A 16,923-nucleotide genomic window follows, 5' to 3' on the forward strand; every position below is an offset into this window, starting at 1 on the left:
TGAAAACTTGAGTCCATCGTGGCATGCTGGGAGTTTGTTCATCATGAATACTCCGATGGCTTGTGTTGCTGAGTTAACATTCACAACACATCAATGAAATCTGCTGCTTAGCTGGCAATAGAGGAAATATTAAATTACACACCAAGCCTACAACAAAAAAATCAATCTAATTTTTGACAGGTCAACAAGTATCTACTGATGTGAGAACAGCCAAAAGAACTGCCATGAGAACAAATCAAAACCCCCTGTCTGGAGCTTGTCTTCTGACTTTAATCAGGAATACTGGACTCAAATGATGCAACATATGCGTCCAAATCAAATTCATGATAGTGCCTTCAAAGTCTTCCTCTCATTTTTACAGGTATTCTGTTGGTTGGATCCCACTTTTGGTTTTTATATCTGCAGATAGTGAAAGCACCACAGTGAAAGATTGAGAACAACTGTCCAAGAGGATCTGAGTGGAGAGCAACTGGACTTTGTTGTAGACACACTCACCTTGTATTTCTTCTGTCAGTTACCTTCCATTCAGCTCTCCCTGGATAACTATGACCTTGATGACTTAGAATTTCCACAGAGCTCTTTAATGTGGCTGGTGAGCCAACAGTTGAATGCAGTGAATGAAGGGATTAAAACTAGGCCTGTGAACACAACATCCCACACTATTACTTAGTTAAATGGCCTTTAGAGTTGTTCACAAAACATCCCTGTTTACTCTGCCTGCTGTACATGATCTGCTTTTTCTTAATAATAATAATCCCACAAAACAATCTGTTTACATGAATTTGTCCCGTTGTTGTCTCCTGTTGGAGGCTGATAATGATTGGACGTTGTGTGTCCATGACATAAAGCGATGAGTAGCAGGTTTTCATTTTATTTAGTGGATTATCACTTGATACCATAATATCAGACCAAATTGGCACCCATGTTACTTTTGGTAGGTGGTGCCTTAGGTTATTTCTATTCTCTCAGAAGGGGCCCTTGTTCAGTGTTTTTGTTGTTGTTGTTTTGAGGAGGGAGTTGTTGATTTTCACAAATGTCAGCCCAGCTATCAACGATATGTTACTTGTTTGTAATGAGTTCCAGTCTCAGCATTGACAAACAAAAACATGATTTCTGTGTGAATTCCTCCAGTTTTGATAATAATTTAATAATTAAAACTTTGAGATGATCACTTACAGGTTGAAGTATCACAAAAAAAGAAGAGTGAACACCTGCTAAGAGCCTGAGACGACACGCTCTGTGGGTTTGGAATACATCACCAGTTGTTTAATGCGTCACAAGCCTACTGCTTAAGGATTCCCAAAATACAGCTGAGGAGGGATCTGTTTCAATAAGCCTCTGTCTCTGGTCCCCAGAGGACTCTGAGAAGGTCCTTCACCTAGTTCAGCACCTGTGTATTGATACTAGACAAATCCGTGTCACAGTATTTGAGGAACACACGTCACACACCAGTAATGAGTCCTGGTGAATGTGTCTCCCCTGGTAGTAATGAAATTCTAATTATACTGAGAATATTTAAAAAGCAGTCAAATCCATGTCTTGACAAGTAGCACAATCAATGGTTTATGCATCATGTCAAGAAATGTATCTTTTGTTACATCCTCTCTCTTACTCCGTCTCATCATCTCATCTTTGAGCTTCATCTTGTAATTTCCTGCATTCTCCCTGGAGACGAGTGTGAACTTCAGCAACCCCTGTAAATCGGCTGAGATTGACGTCTAAGTGGTTGGAGCTATAGTTAGAGTTCAAAGCAGCAGAGAAAAACTGTCAGCTCCTTTAACTCAAAACAACATATTTTGTAGCTGCAAAGCATTTGCTTCTTAAACTGCTGCAGACAGAGAAAATGACAAATCAGCGGATGCTTTCACAGTGAAACTATTCTCTGAGCTGTTGAACACTGGGCAGAGAGGGTGGGACCTGGACTCTCTCCTCTTCAAGAGCAAATGAAAGTTATACACATGTAACTACACATGCTTTCAATCTTAACATTTAGTTCTTCTGTTGAACACTGTACCAATGCCAGAGATGTCTTAACAAGAGTGCAGTAGCTGGTGCATTTCCCCAGCGGCTTACTTTGTCCAGGATGTCTGGCAAGTTCAGCACCATGGCCAGCGCCTGCTCACACACAGGCAGCTGAAACATTCTGTAATGAGAATGTTCTTCCATTACAAAATTGGAAATAGTCCAGCATATCCTGTGTCTGACATAACTCAAAGTATAAAGATCATTTCTCTTCCCTCCTCGAGTTCCTTTCTACAATGTTATCAACAGTTTCCAAGCGTAGTCAGGGATCGAAGCTTTATTTAAAAAGCCTGTGTTTCATGAAACCTCAGGTACACAAATGTAACGCAAAGACACCATCCCAGAAAGAGTTCCTTTGTCACTTCATTTGTTCCCATTTTGTCAGATAGACACTATAATCTTATTTCAAATGGAAGCCCTTCTGGCCACAGAAATTAAAAGCAGGTTAAAAATCGTTCTGCCTGAACTGGTGATCGCAGTCACTGCTGGAAAGATCACCAATCAGATATTTTATTTCACTGAGTTAAAACCCCCCCACGGCAAATGTCAAACACTGATTCCAGATTTAATTTATAAGTATAGCCACACACAGCCATCACACACATATCTGTTGTAATACAGGGTTGGGAGTGTGTGTGTGTGTGTGTGTGTGAGTGAGTGAGAGCGTAAGATGAAGTATTCAGATGGCTGTGGCTTGTCCTTTGGCAGCAGAAACATGTTCAGAGTGTATTTCATGGTTGTGAAGCTCAGTGTAAATTGGGAGACGATGGTTGGATGGTCAGTGGTTACTTAATGCAAGAGAGCCAGAGGTAGGAAGTGAAGAGGAAATTAGAGAGCAAAGAAACTGAAGGACAGGAGCACAGAAAGTCATCATCAGCGTTGTCAGCTTGACCCATTCATTCTTTCTCTGGACACAAACTGATGAGTTGCACACGAATCAGGACGCAGTGTATACAAATGAGTAGATACAGTGACGGGCTGGTTGTCCTTCTAACAAACCAATCAGTAGACTGCAGCCAAGTCATTATCTGAGACCGAAGCATCTCAACAGTTTAGTTTAGTTTAGTTTAGTTTAGTTTATTAGTTTATTATGTCGAGGACAATCCCAATTAATCAACTGTACCAATAACAGTAAAAAGGGCAGCTTTAGCCAACATGGCTAATATCCTGCTGTAGTCCCCGGCCAGATGACAATAGGCACCCTAAAAAACAAAAAAAACAAAATCAATAGGACAGCTAGGAGACAAGATAGATCAATGAAGATAAGAGAGAACAGTGAAACATCAGTACAATCATGCAGAGACAACACATAATCAAAACATACAAAAGCAGCACATAAAATATAATCACACATCAGCACATACAATCACATTCAGGAGTGCAGACATGACGCAAATAACACACAGCCATAGTGTGTGCAGGTCGGCAAGCCATGTTTTGAACTTGGCTGTAAAAGTGGAGTATGTATGTGTATCTTTGATATGGGTGGAAGTGAGTTCCAATTATGTATTGCTTTAACAGGGAATGATAACTGGCCAAATACTTTTCTTGAGTGGGACTGATAAGTCACCACGTGTGGTGCTTCTAGTGATCTGAACAGTGCTGCTTTGGTTTATGAGTGAGTTCAGTGGAGGGGGGGCTAAACCATGCAGGATCAGAAGACCAGACAGATGTTCCTATATTTTCTGACATCTTCCCAACTCAGAAGCTTGTGTTTGTGTAGGACGGTAGTGGTACAGTGATGTGAGCTGCTCGGTTTCTGGTCCAAGACTTTAAGGGTTTGCTTGTACAGGGTTTCCAATGGCTTCAATGTTGAGCCATTGCTTTGTCCCCAGCTTGTGAGGCAGTATGTTAGATGCAACATGACCATGGCATTCACATATAATTTGGCGTTGGTGTTTCTTATATATTTAAAGTTTGCTAAACTGAACCTAAGTCTTTGACTAAATCTGACACTATATCTGTTTGTGTCCATCTGTGTGTGTGTTTTCACTCCTCATACTTACATGTATCAGCGTATGTTGCCTTTAAAGCCTTAAATTCCTGATAATCTTCCATTACAGATATGTGCTGGAGTTTGCGCCTTCCTGCCTTCGGGTTGTTGTAAGACAGGTTTGTGTGTTGGTGTGTGTGTGTGTGTGTGTGTGTGTGTGTGTGTGTGTGTGTTATTTTGAGTATGTCTCACCTGCTTGAGTAAATCTGTAGATGATGCGAGTGGGAGAGGTACCCTAAATGTCTGTGTGCGTGTGCGTATATTCACTCCTCGGGCTGTGTGTGTGTGTGTTGATCTTGTTTGTGTCCAGGCCAGTGGTTAGGGCGTGACGGATGGGGATAGGGGAGACAGAGGAGGAGAGGAGAGAAAAGACAAATGACCTGACAGCTCCTCTATTCAACTCCTAATCATAGAGGGAGCGAGGAGGCTGTGTGTGACAGAGGGAGGCAGTGTTTGTGTTGGCGGAAGACGGAGATCAGGTGTGTGTGTGTGTGTGTGTGTGTGTGTGTGTGTGTGTCATCAATTTGTGTGCAATGCTGAGCAGAGTTAGAAATTTTTCAAAATCTGCACCTGTACTGTGTTTGTTTGTGTTTTTGTTTCCTGTTTTGCATAATGCAACTCTACATTTGCCTCTAGAGATGAAAAAATTAAACTGTCAGAGAAAAGTCACACTACATTTGGGTGTGTATTCATGTGTGTATATTTGAGAAAATACTGGCAAATGGTGATTACTAGAAAATGCCAACCAGCGTGATATATTTAGACTGAAGGTGCATCGGTCCAGATGCTTTTGAAGAGGCAGGTCTGTATTGTGCGTTTGAAGATGTGGGGCCTGATCTCTACCATCAGCAACAACACAACATCCTTGTTTACAAGGGACCTTTGGGTGCAGGTGGATACAGTGGAGCTGTGGATCAGAGACACTCTGCCTCTACACAGGGGTTCACCGAGCATGTTCCTTGGCTTTCAAAGCCAGTATCAGGATTTGAAACCTAATGTGAGCCAATACAGGGAGAAGCAGGAGCAAGAGCTGCATGTGTAATCAAAGTGTCACTGAAATGGCAACAAAGGCAGGTGCAACATCCAGGTTGTAGGAGCTGCTGCTGTCTTGACAAAGGTTAAATAAATCACAATACACAACAATGATAAAACATAATAGACCTGTGTCATAATTTTAATATTTTCTCATTAGATAATCAAATACAACAATGCTAACTCCAACTGAAATCATGTTGCGTATTGCAATCACAATGTCAAAATCTACCTTGAGCATGATTTCCTGCGCATCATTAGACAGCTGTGTTGATCCTCCTCATCATGAAGCTACGTTTTCACATTTTACATTTAAAAAACAGCTGTGAGTTTCCAGCATGTTTTGAATGTTGTTTAGTGAAGTATATTGATCTCTTATTATGGGTCATAACATCACTGACCAACATAGTGTTCTAATTTACACTTGAACATTGCTCTGCCCTTTTGAAACTAGTTTCTCATATGAGAATAATCGTTTTCAGCCTTCTGTTGCCATGAGTACATGTGTTAGGTCTGTGAACATGATGTACTGTACTGTAGGCTGGCATTTGACCCACACTCTAATCTTGATCATGACCAGTATCTCCCAGGACAGACATGTCTGCCCGGAGGTTTCCTGGGTCATCCCTCTGCTGGACACAGACAGAAAATGAAACAGACCTAAGAAAACAGTGTTGCTCTCCTCAGCCACCCGTCACTGTCCTCACACTGATTGTTGCAGGAGTGAGGACTATTGAACATGGAACAGTCCAGATTAGTGTTAAATAAAGGGGAATCATGACTATGAAATTAAGCTTTGGTTTATCAGTCAACGTGGTGCAGGTAGAGGAAATTTTAGTTCAGTTAACAGTTGATTCTGTTTTGCTGTGACTTCAGTGTGAAAGCCTCTTTACGTGGAGAACGAATGTGACTGCAGATAGAGATGCTCATGCAGTGCACCACCAACACCACTTGGTCTTTCATTTCTTTGTGGCTTTACAGTTGTAAAATATGACACAGAAAAATTAGGAGCTGTCCTGACAGCAACACCTGCTTGTTGTGTTTTTCTTTCCCCTGCCATCATGCCACTGACTCGCCTGCTTTGTGTAGTGAAAAACGACATCCAATCCCAGTGCAGACAGATTGTACAACACATGAAATAGCAGGTGATGTTTTTCTCTAAGATATCCAGGCTGCATGTTGACATCAGCTCTAAATTTTGCCTTTATTAACAACATTTGAATCTTGGATGACAACTTTCACTGATGCCAACAGTTACAAGGAATAATGTTAGCAATTCAGCACATTGCCAATGAGAACTTGTTAGTGAGTTTTTTTCTTTAGCTCTAACTTAACTAAAGAACAAAGACAAAACAGCCCTACTTCCCAGAAAGCAGCAGATGCTCTGCAACAGTAACAGGGAAATGTGGTGGTGTGTTGAGCTGATTTGTGTCTGCAGTCAACTCAACAGCCTGGGACATCAATACTTACTTCATGATGTTGCTTTGGCAATCACCAGAAAAGCTGATTGCAACAAGAACGATGATGAGCAGCAGTGAGCAGAGTAGCAATAAAACAGACTTTTCTGCTGATAAACTGAGCACTGAGAGAGTGAAAGTGAGGAGAGGCACAAGCAAATGTCCTTTGGTGCTGTCGCTGGGTTAGAATCAAAAAGAGAAGAGTCTCTGACTTCTCACTGAGCCTGTGTGTGCGCGTGTGTGTGTTCAATTGCTGCTTATTAGAGAGAGTGTGGGTGTATGTAAACTGCTAGAGTGAGCGTTAATTCACATTTAGACATGTTTACTTTTCCACTAAAGCTATCACAGTACTCAAAGGTGTGTGTGAGAGAGACAGAAGAGGTAGCTTCAATCATCACGGAGAAGAATGTGTGTGTGCTTTGCATGCTGTGCACATAGCTGTGAGGGCTGTAGCCTTGTTACGGGGCATCTAAATCAGGGAAGGGCCTCTGTCAAGTGTTTGTGTGTGTGTGTGTGTGGGTGGGTGTGCGCGTCTGGTGGGAAGGATGTGTGTGGTCCTTTTTAAAGTGTGTGTTTCATGTCATTAGGGGAAATGTAGAGGAAGAGTGGTGTGTGTGTGTGTGTGGTAGCCACAGGCGTACAGAGCAGTCTCATAATAACCACATTGATCTGGAACAGCAGAGAAAAAGGACAAAGCTTCATGTATTAATCGTGTCTCCATCTCTATTATTCCTGAGTCCTTCATTAATAGCAGCTGCTTCTGTTTGTTTCTCATTCCATGTCTCTCCATATTTTTATTTATTCACTCCTTTTAGTTGCATTTTGCTTTTCTTACAGTCACTTATTAACTTTGTTTACAATAATAAATTATAGACGAGCATGACATCAAACATAGAAAAGTGAGGGAAAACACTGAAGTTGTGCAGGTGAAAAATGCCCACAGGCCCAGTTAAATAAAAACAACTCCAGAGAAGCAAATAACAAGTACAAGTTCAATTTTTTTTTCTTTCATTTTCATATATTTGTGATGATTTTGCCCCTTTGTGGTGCTTTCTTCTGTAGCCCCTATGGAAGAAATGGAATAGAGGCTGTGAAACAAATGAAATACTCAACTTCAACACACACCTATCTGCCTCCTGGTACCAGCCTCAAGAAGCTGTTTGACACTTAGAGTAGGAGATGTGCTTGTTTGCATTGATTCCATAGAGCGAATCGGTGCCTTTACTTTTACCGTACAGATTTGAGGATGCTGTTGATCCTCTTAAAGGAAGTATAGCTGTAAATACAGTAGAAGTCAGGTCTTTTAGCCAACATGTGTTTGTGGTAAAGCTTATACAGTAGCTTCCACTGCATTTGGCTGCCCTCAAGTCAAAGCTTTGATTTTGATCGTATACAATAAATATACAATGAAACAACAAGCAGATTTCATATGGCTGCATGTTGTTCTGGAGGAGACAGGTGTGTGAAGCAGCAGCGTATGTTTTAACACAGTCATGTCAGCAGGTGCTGTAAATGGAAGAGAAGATGATGTCCACAGGTTTGAAGTCTTATTGCAGTCGCAGCATTCGGCAGAAATCCTGTTTTGTTTTGGATGGCAGCTCATAGCCCAGGGCTTGGCAGTGCAGCACGTCCATGTGAATCCCTCGGCTCCTTCCTCTTTCTCCTCTCCAGCTCTCCATCGTGTAGCAGAGATCTGAGAATACAGTGTCATTGTGTGTGTGTACATGTGTACCTCAGAAAGCGAAATCCTCTCTTCCCTCTCTGGACATGTGGATGTCTGGAGAGAAGCACTCCGTTTTGCCTTGCGGTTTCATTTTCTCCATTTTAATTGTGCTTTATTGGTTTAATACACCAAGTAAGGCATTAGTTAGACGTCTTTCTGCTGCTGTAACATCCCTTTTCTGGAGTAAGATTCTTCTCTGTCTTCTGAAATATATATAAATAATATATAATCCTGTCATCTCTTTGTTCTCGCTGCATTTCTTTCTTCTCTCAGCTTCTAAGAAGAAACTTGAATGTAAATGACTCTTGCTCTTGCCCTCTGTTTCAGTTCTGTCTCCATCTCATTTTGGTTTGTTGGCATGGCCAACATGTGCTTTATTTTCCTGACCACATTGATCCCCATACTGCCCCTCCCTCCCTCCCTCTCTCTCTCTCTCTCTCTCTCTCTCTCTCTCTCTCTCTCTCTCTCTCTCTCTCTCTCTCTCTCTCTCTCTCTCTGCTGGTAATGAGGTGTGTGTCTGTGGTTTGTTTATTGCTTGACTCCCCTCTCCCAATTATGGGATTCCTGAGTCATTGTGCTCCAGCAATTATTTCAAGTCACTCTGGGTTTGACTGTCAACTAAATGCTCAAATTATGTCTGTAAATTCTGTCCATCTGTGGTTATGTCGCAGACAATAACAGTCATTCTGTACCTTTATGCCAATGTTGGTGTGACAGACAGATCTATCTATACACCATCTATAGATGGTGATGTTTTATATTTAAGGGAGGGGCAATCTGGCGTCCTCAGGGACTCAGTGTCCCTGCTGGTTGTTGGTGCGCTTGTCTTTGTGCATGTGTAAATAAAGGGGTTACTTGGAGGCCGGTTCATGAGTGACAGGGGTTTTCATTTAAAATGCCACTTAAAAACAAATCTGACATTTTCGGTCATATACAAAGACATTTTTAGCAAATAATCCTCTCAACAGTTTATATTCCTTTACGCTTTCTCTGCAGCATTAAACGCTGCTGAACACATCTGAAGCCGCTCCGAGAATATATTAACATATTTCACTCCATCCCTCCAACTTCCACTCCCTCTCTCTCTTTCTACTATCCCTGTCAATCTCCCTGCTCCTCTGCCCCCTCCCTCTCTCACTTCCTCAGCCTCTTCCCCCTATTCAAAGCCGTCTCCCTGTGTTGTTAGGACTGGCTTACAAGAGAAAAAAAAATTACCAACAAATCAAGTAATGAAATTAACTCAACAATTACATCTCTTTTCTTTCTTCTCTCTCATTCATTCTCCCTCTCTTTGTTAATTTAGAACGCTTAATTGGTGTGATAATACTTTTGAGGCAAACAAACAACAACAAAATAGAAATGGAATGTAATTACTTTCAACAGTTGACTTTCTCCCTCTGCTCCTTGTGTGTGTTTGTCTATTGGAGCCAAGATTGTGCAGTGTTTAGCGTACTGTGAATGTGGTTTGCGTGATGCCACAGTTTGTGTGTTTACTAGTGTGTGACATTGTTTTTAACATGGAACTTTTAAGCGAGATGCTTTCTTGAAAACAACTGCAGTCTTTTCTTTCAAGTGATTAATTTGCAGAGCAGGACTTAAGCAGAGTAATTGCTGACTTGACTCTCGTTGCTTCTCTGTGCAAAGTGTTTTCTTCTCAGTGTCTGTCTATACAATACAAGACTAAGAGGTGTCTCACAAACCAAAACCCTTTTCAGAGATCACAATTAAAGTTCCCCTCCTCTGTCTGTCTGTGTCCATTTGTAGACCAACATCCCATTCCTCCAGAATGTGTTCTCCAACCACCAGTTCCTCCACTCCACCGTGGACACCCAGTTCATCGATGAGAACCAGGAACTCTTCAACCTCAAACCCACTCAGAACCGAGCGCAGAAGCTCCTGCACTACCTGGGTGAGTGTACAAACAACACACACAAGCACTGAATAGTGATGACAGTACATGTACTTTGACACTGATATGGATGGTATAAATAAAATAATAATGGATGTACTGTACCAGGAAAAAGCTTGGGTCATCTCAAGCTGTAGGTGAAAGTAGTGAAATGCTATACATTACTAAAAAAAAAAAAAAAGAAAGATAAAAGAGGAACCTGATGCACTGAGCACCTTTCACCTCCAGACGACACAGACCTACTGTATAAACATGTGACCATAATCCAGCCTCAGAGATGCTGTTTTATAACGGACATTGATTCTTTTTCTTTTCTCCATCATCTTTACAGTATGTTGGGTACTGGGCTGTGTCTAACTTGTGTTCCATGTTTGTACTTGTGTATAGGTCATGTGATGGTAAACGGACCAACCACACCCATCCCTGTCAAGGCCAAGCCCTCCTCCATAGACCCCGTCATCCCTCTTGTCACCATGGGTACGTCAACCAAAAGCAAATGAGCCAGACACAGTGCAGAGCTGACCCAGACTCTGGTCAATAAGACCAGTTCCTCATCAAAATCAACAAAGGGGAGAGGGGTTCAATAACTATAAAGTGTTATTGAGCTCTTTCACTACCATAATATCACCATGCATCATCCTTATTGCATTTATTACATCTGGACTAATTTAGCAAGCACTGCCACTGTGAGGGTGAGGGGTTTCGTGTCCCCAGGGCCACCGATGCTAAAAACGTAAACACTTGTGGATCCGTAGGGCACTTTGGATAAAAGCGCCCACTGAATGACAAATGGGCTGTCGAACAGTCTGATAGCTGTAGGCGGAAAGGGCTTCCTAAATGGCTCAGTTTAGCACTCGGGGAGGAAAAAGGGTTTTGGCCCAGAGTGCTCTGCTGAGCTGTGAGTACAGCGGTAAGAGGGTGCAGCTCATTGTTTGTGAAGGCAGAGGTTCTTTACTTCTCACCCCTCTCTGCACTAGCACCCCTGAAGTCTCCCAGGAAAGGCCAACAGCCAAGTTGAGCTGTCTGATAAGCTCGTTGCACCACTTAGGGTCTCTGGAGTTTCTCTCCCCTCACTAACTATAGTGTCTTAGTGAATATTTAAAGGTAAAACTTTGGCTGGAATATTGATGAAATACTCATTTTAAAATAGTGATGAGGTGTGCTTAGTTTTACTCTTAAATATGTTTAGAAAAGCGTAAAAAAAAGTCTTAAAAGAATGAATAAATAAAAAGGAAAAAAAAGGTCTCATTTGACTTGATGCCACAGTCTGTCTCTGGTCGTTTTGCAAAGATGCATTTTTTTGTCGTTTCTCTCTGCTCTCCCAGCTTTATATTTGTTAAGGGTTCAAACTGGCATGAATTTATGCAGCTGCTCCTTTTGACAGCAACAAAATAGTAATCTGTATCAATCTGACATGTTTATCAGCGTCCCGTTATGCCTCAGCACATACCACAGCATGCCCGGTAAACATGAATTTATAACAAAATAATGTGGATAATATGAATCATAATCAGGCATAGCTAATCAAATCTGACATCTAAAAACCATGCACAGTGGAACAGAATGGAGGCGAATGGGACAGAATAATTTACAGTGTTTGTGCAACATCTTCATGTGAGTGTGTTTGTCTGTGCTTACTCACCACTTGTCTACTTATGCAAATCTTTATGTTGAAAGGTATCGTTGCCCACCCCTGTTGTCATGGGAATGCAAGCACACATGTGTACACTTGAATATCACACACAAAAGTGTGCAGGTAGTCTATAGGCAGACATTGGTTGTGTACATGCCCCCACTTACCTATAGCAAGCAGCTGATGAGGTAGTTGTATGCAGCACAGGCACGCACAGAGGCATACCTAAAGCCTAGTAATGAGATTTGTAATGTGCTTATATCCTTTCTTTCATTCAACGGAGGGATTGAGAGAAGAGAGGGATTAGGCCTGTATTATCACACTCTGTGGAGGGACGGATGGAGGGAGGGATAGGAGCATGAAGGGAGAGAGAGGTTATGAAAGCACACCGAGGACTTGGGCAGCATATAATCCCTATATGTAGAGAAAATGGTCAGGTGGTGATGGTGGTGGGCAGTGGGGATATGGAGAGATAAATGACTGAGATAGACAGAGGGGAGTGTAGAGGAAGGCGACCAGAGCAGAGAGGGCTATTACCATGTACCTCCCAGAGAAAAGAGAGGAGCAAAGATCACAGTGACATTGTCATATCTGAAAACATCACCTCTAAAGATGAGGAGAGAGAGGAAGAATCAGAGGAAACAGCTATTCATGAGGAGTTCCCTCCACACCAAGGAGAGAGGGGAGGAAAATGATTCCTCAAAGACAGGGCGAGGATGTCCTGATAGAACCAGTTAAGCACTCAAAGGCCATTATTTTCTAATTAGGATTTGTAGTGTGAAATGTTCCCTCTGATGGCTGATGCCTGGTGGTTCATTGATGGTGTATAAGTACACCTTGTTCCAATTATTGTCTGAATTTATTTAATGGAGGACATCTAGAGGTTAATCACCAGATGCCTCAGAGCTAGCTTTGGGAAGAATGACTAATAAAAATGACAGACTACCCCCCCTCCCAGTTGTGTGCTATATTTTCATACTTGGGATTGAAAAGTAGACTGGCTAGAAGAGCAATGTACAGTAACATCTGTGCACACTCTTATTGTGTGTAGGTAAATAATTGAATTCAGAAAATAAACACACATGGGTTGTGTCTTTCTCTGCCTGTGTTTGATGCTTCCATTAGCCATCTTCAAACAAAAGGCTGCTTTTGCCAGCATTGTTGGGTTTTGTTTGTTTTTCTTTTTCAAAAACTCATTTTCAGGTGGCTTTAAAAGCGGTCATAAAGAGTCTTATATTTGGCTTTCTGGAACCTCAAGACTTTTTTTTAGGACTGTATACAGCAAACTAAGTTATTTTTTCTCAGAACACATTTCTTGGTGTTGTTTGTTTCACACCTCCCAGACAGCTATATGGTGGAAAAAAAACTTCTTGAATAGGACTACCACTCTAAGGTTTTTCAACAGGGCATATTTTAGCAGTCATGCTTAAAGGCAGACCATAAATATATGCAAATTTATTTTAAATTCCTTGTTGCAGTATAAAAAGGGATTTTTTTTGTTTTGTTTTAGAGTTAGGTGGATCTGCATCCGTTGCAGACAACAAACTGCACATTGGTCTTAGAAGTCACAAACACTTTTAACCCATCTACCCTGTGCAGACTTCTCTAATTGACTGTTCCAACACCTCTCACTTTAAATAAAGCACTCAGCAGCACGTCCCATCAGGATCTGCCAATTAAAGGGTTCCTAAGCACAGATACAAGACATTTAACTGTCTTCTTGGGAGGCAAATATCAGCTCAGGACAGCGACAAGGCAAGCTGTTATTACTCTGAGATTGTCTCCTACACAAATTGCAAATAAAGAAATACCTCTGAGCACAGCGCTCACTCTATCTACTCATATCAGCTGGTATTGTGGAGCAGAGGGAGAAGAGCTGCCAGACAGGTGAGGAATGTCAATGACAGGGGTTTGAACCGACATCAGCCTGGGAGGAGAGAAGTTGGGGCAGAGAAGCTGGGGGGTGGGAGTGATCTGTGTGTGTTTGTGTGTAAATGGATCAGTCGCCACACTCAGCAACCATGTGGGACATAACGTATCTCCTCACTACTTTTTCTTTCTGCTCTCTGTGATACACCACACACATACATGGAACAGTTTCCTCCAGTAAAGTCATCAGTGGTTTTTCTAGTATCTATAGGTCACTGCAGTCCCAGTGCAGATGCCCTCATTTCTCCTCGACTGTGTTGAGCCATGTGTTTCCTGTCGACTGATGAAAACATAGAAAGCAAGTTTGTCAGGCTGCACGGGTGTGAGAAATGGAAGGATGACTTTGAATGTAAATCTAGTCTGCATCAGTGAGCTCATTTTGTTTGGCTGTGTTTGCATGTGTGGACAAATGTATCTGCATCTGTGTGTGTGTGTGTAATTCAGGAGTTTTGCTCACGCTTGCCTTGGAGACAATTATAGCAGAGATCATTTGTTTTCAGGGATGACGTACAACAATAAAAGGTCAAGAGCGAATATTCAGCTACGCAGAAAGAGAGAGGGAGATGGAGAGGATGAAAAAGAGGGACGCAGGGCTGGAGGACAGCTAAGCGGGCGGATAGCACCTTGTTAACTACTCTAATTGATTGATTGTACACACCGCAGCAAAAATAGATCTCTATTCCGCTTCCAATATTTTAATGCCTGTGGTTGTGCTTGTGTTTAATTGCGAGGCAGAGAGAGGGGAGGGAGAAGGATTAGGAAAGAAGGCTGGTTATGGCAGCACACACAGCAAGGTCTTTGCAATGTTCAACATGTTTGTTTGGAGGACCACTCAGCTGTAATAAACTGGAAATGCCAGTATATGTCTTGGGGATTTCATAACAATTGTCTTTGTTCCTCCTGATGGAGGCTGTTAGTAGTGAGGATACTCTGCTACTGTATGTGACTTCACAGTCTAAGTTGACCAGAACCGCTCATCTAACGCCAACACGTCCAGCAGCCTTCAGCCCAGAGGTCCTCTGGGACGGGAACATCAAGGTTCCTGAAGCTGTCTGATAGTGGCTGCTGCACCTTGTGATTTATCTTCTAGTTTAAAGTTCATCTGTTAGCTTGCATTAATCTTATTTTTAGCCATGCTAGAAGCACATCTTTATGGACAGTAATGTCAGTCCACTACCAGTCCACAATTACCTCCAGAGGTTGTGGATGGAAATGTTATATATACCGTATACAGTACATTCCCAGAGAATGTATGTGAGTTTGGTGATCTCCTGACTTTTGCTCCAGCAACATGATGAGGCTACATCTGTGGTTTTGAATGAAATGTCAACAATTATTTGATGGACTCGGGGCCCCAGAAAATCCTGGTAGAGGTTGTACTATATATCAAGGTTGGTTGGGACCTTGCCTGGCCCCTTGCTGCATGTCATCCCCCCAGTCTCCACTTCCTTTTATGTTTTCTCCACTGTCTTTGTAAAAAATAAAAATAATTCCCATGATAAAAAAGACATATAGGATTGGCACTTACTCTGGTACAGACATTCATATACAGCCTGGGATGTGACTTATATCTCTGCTGGATCTTCAACACAGTGGCTAGAGAGTTCTCAGACTAATATTTTAATAGAAACATATATATCTCAGATTAAAATGGCCAAAAATATGTACATATATACCAGCTCCATCTGGAGCTACCTCCACACTTTAAAAATAGAATATAAATATTTATGTACCTAAAGATGGGTGGAAAGTGTATTAAGAGCCATCCTGGAGCCTATTGTCTTCTGCAGGAAACCAAGTCCAGTCACTTGGATGTCTTGTTTGACTAAACAGTACTTATTATAGAAAGCCGTGGCCATATGAGTCACTGTCAGCAGGAGCTATCCGTTTTCAATAATCAGTGGGCTGTGTGTTTAATAAGCCCGCTGCTGGGCTCAAGTTTCTCTATTCTTTTATCGTCAATTTAGTTGAGGTGAGGGTTAGGGGAGCAGACTGGAACAGCGCTGAGAGGAAACAGTGTCCACCTCATTAGCAGAAGTTATGACAACCGCCAGACTTGTTAACAGCGCAACTTAAGAGAGAATTCAGTGTAAATAACCTCACTACCTGCTCGCCTGTTGTCTTGTTATAATGTGGACATCATTTATCTTGGCACACTTTAGCAGAGTCTAGAGTCAATGTGCACTACTTAAGATTGAATAAACAAATGGCTGCTCTCATATTCTGCCTGCTTTATTAAAAAAAACAACAATTTATGTACAGAGTGGTAATCTATTGTAATATAAAACGGTTTATGTTCTTTCTTTGTATTCTATTTATCAATCAATTTCTCTCACTGTGTGGACTGATAATTCATGTCTACATGATCTCATGAGTGTGAAGGAACATCGTAACGTACCCCCCCCCCCCCCCCCCCGCACACACACACACACACACACACACACACACACACACACACACACACACACACACACACACACACACACACACACCTGATATTGATTTTTCACATGTATAACCTCAGTCCTTTTTCCCTCTCATTACCCCCGATGCTCCACATTCACTGAAGTCTTTTCATCTCTGTCCCCATTTCCTCCTCCTTTCTTTACAGGCGACCCACCGATAGGTTTCCGTGACGTGTTGCTGCGGGACGGTCCAGAGGGTTTCGCCAAGGCTGTCCGTGCCCACCAAGGACTGTTGCTAATGGATACCACATTCAGGGATGCTCACCAGTCGCTCCTGGCAACCAGGGTTCGCACTCACGACCTGAAGAAGATCTCTCCGTTCGTCAGCCACAACTTCAACAAACTTTTCAGCCTGGAGAACTGGGGAGGTAAGTTTGTGTGTAGACATTTCTTTATAAAATGTTTATCAGTGAGCTGCAAGAGTTGTGGTTGATGGAGGCAGACAGAAGTTTATACCTGCTTCTCATATTTATATCAGACTTAGCTACAGTAACCGTCTCCTGACTCCAGTTTAATTTTAAAATGTCAATCATTGTCTTTAGTTCTAGATAAGAAAGAAACCATATGTGGTTGTCCCTGCACTTTATGACCAATCTGAGTGGCCCAGTAGAGACGGACCAGACCTTCTCTAAAAATGGGGTTAATCTCATGGATGAAAGACCAACATTGATTATCAGTTTCAAACGGGAGCTGAGCAACACTCTCAACACTCTATTGCCGTCTATTTTTTTTTTCTCTCACTGATATGGCCACCTGGCAG

The 16,923-nt window shown here is 42.0% G+C and overlaps 1 protein-coding gene across 1 annotated transcript in view; it reads left to right on the forward strand.

Annotated features, from left to right (window-relative positions):
- The window catches only part of pcxb (pyruvate carboxylase b), a 275,919-nt gene that overhangs the window by 204,864 nt on the left and 54,132 nt on the right, over positions 1–16,923 (forward strand). The window contains exons 13-15 of the mRNA XM_083992769.1: positions 9,992–10,136; positions 10,524–10,613; positions 16,310–16,531. Coding sequence (XP_083848895.1) covers positions 9,992–10,136; positions 10,524–10,613; positions 16,310–16,531 — 457 coding nt within the window. The remainder of the gene's footprint in view (positions 1–9,991; positions 10,137–10,523; positions 10,614–16,309; positions 16,532–16,923) is intronic.

This window comes from Trachurus trachurus (genome assembly GCF_905171665.1).
Source record: "Trachurus trachurus genome assembly, chromosome: 18".
NCBI classification, from domain to species: domain Eukaryota; kingdom Metazoa; phylum Chordata; class Actinopteri; order Carangiformes; family Carangidae; genus Trachurus; species Trachurus trachurus.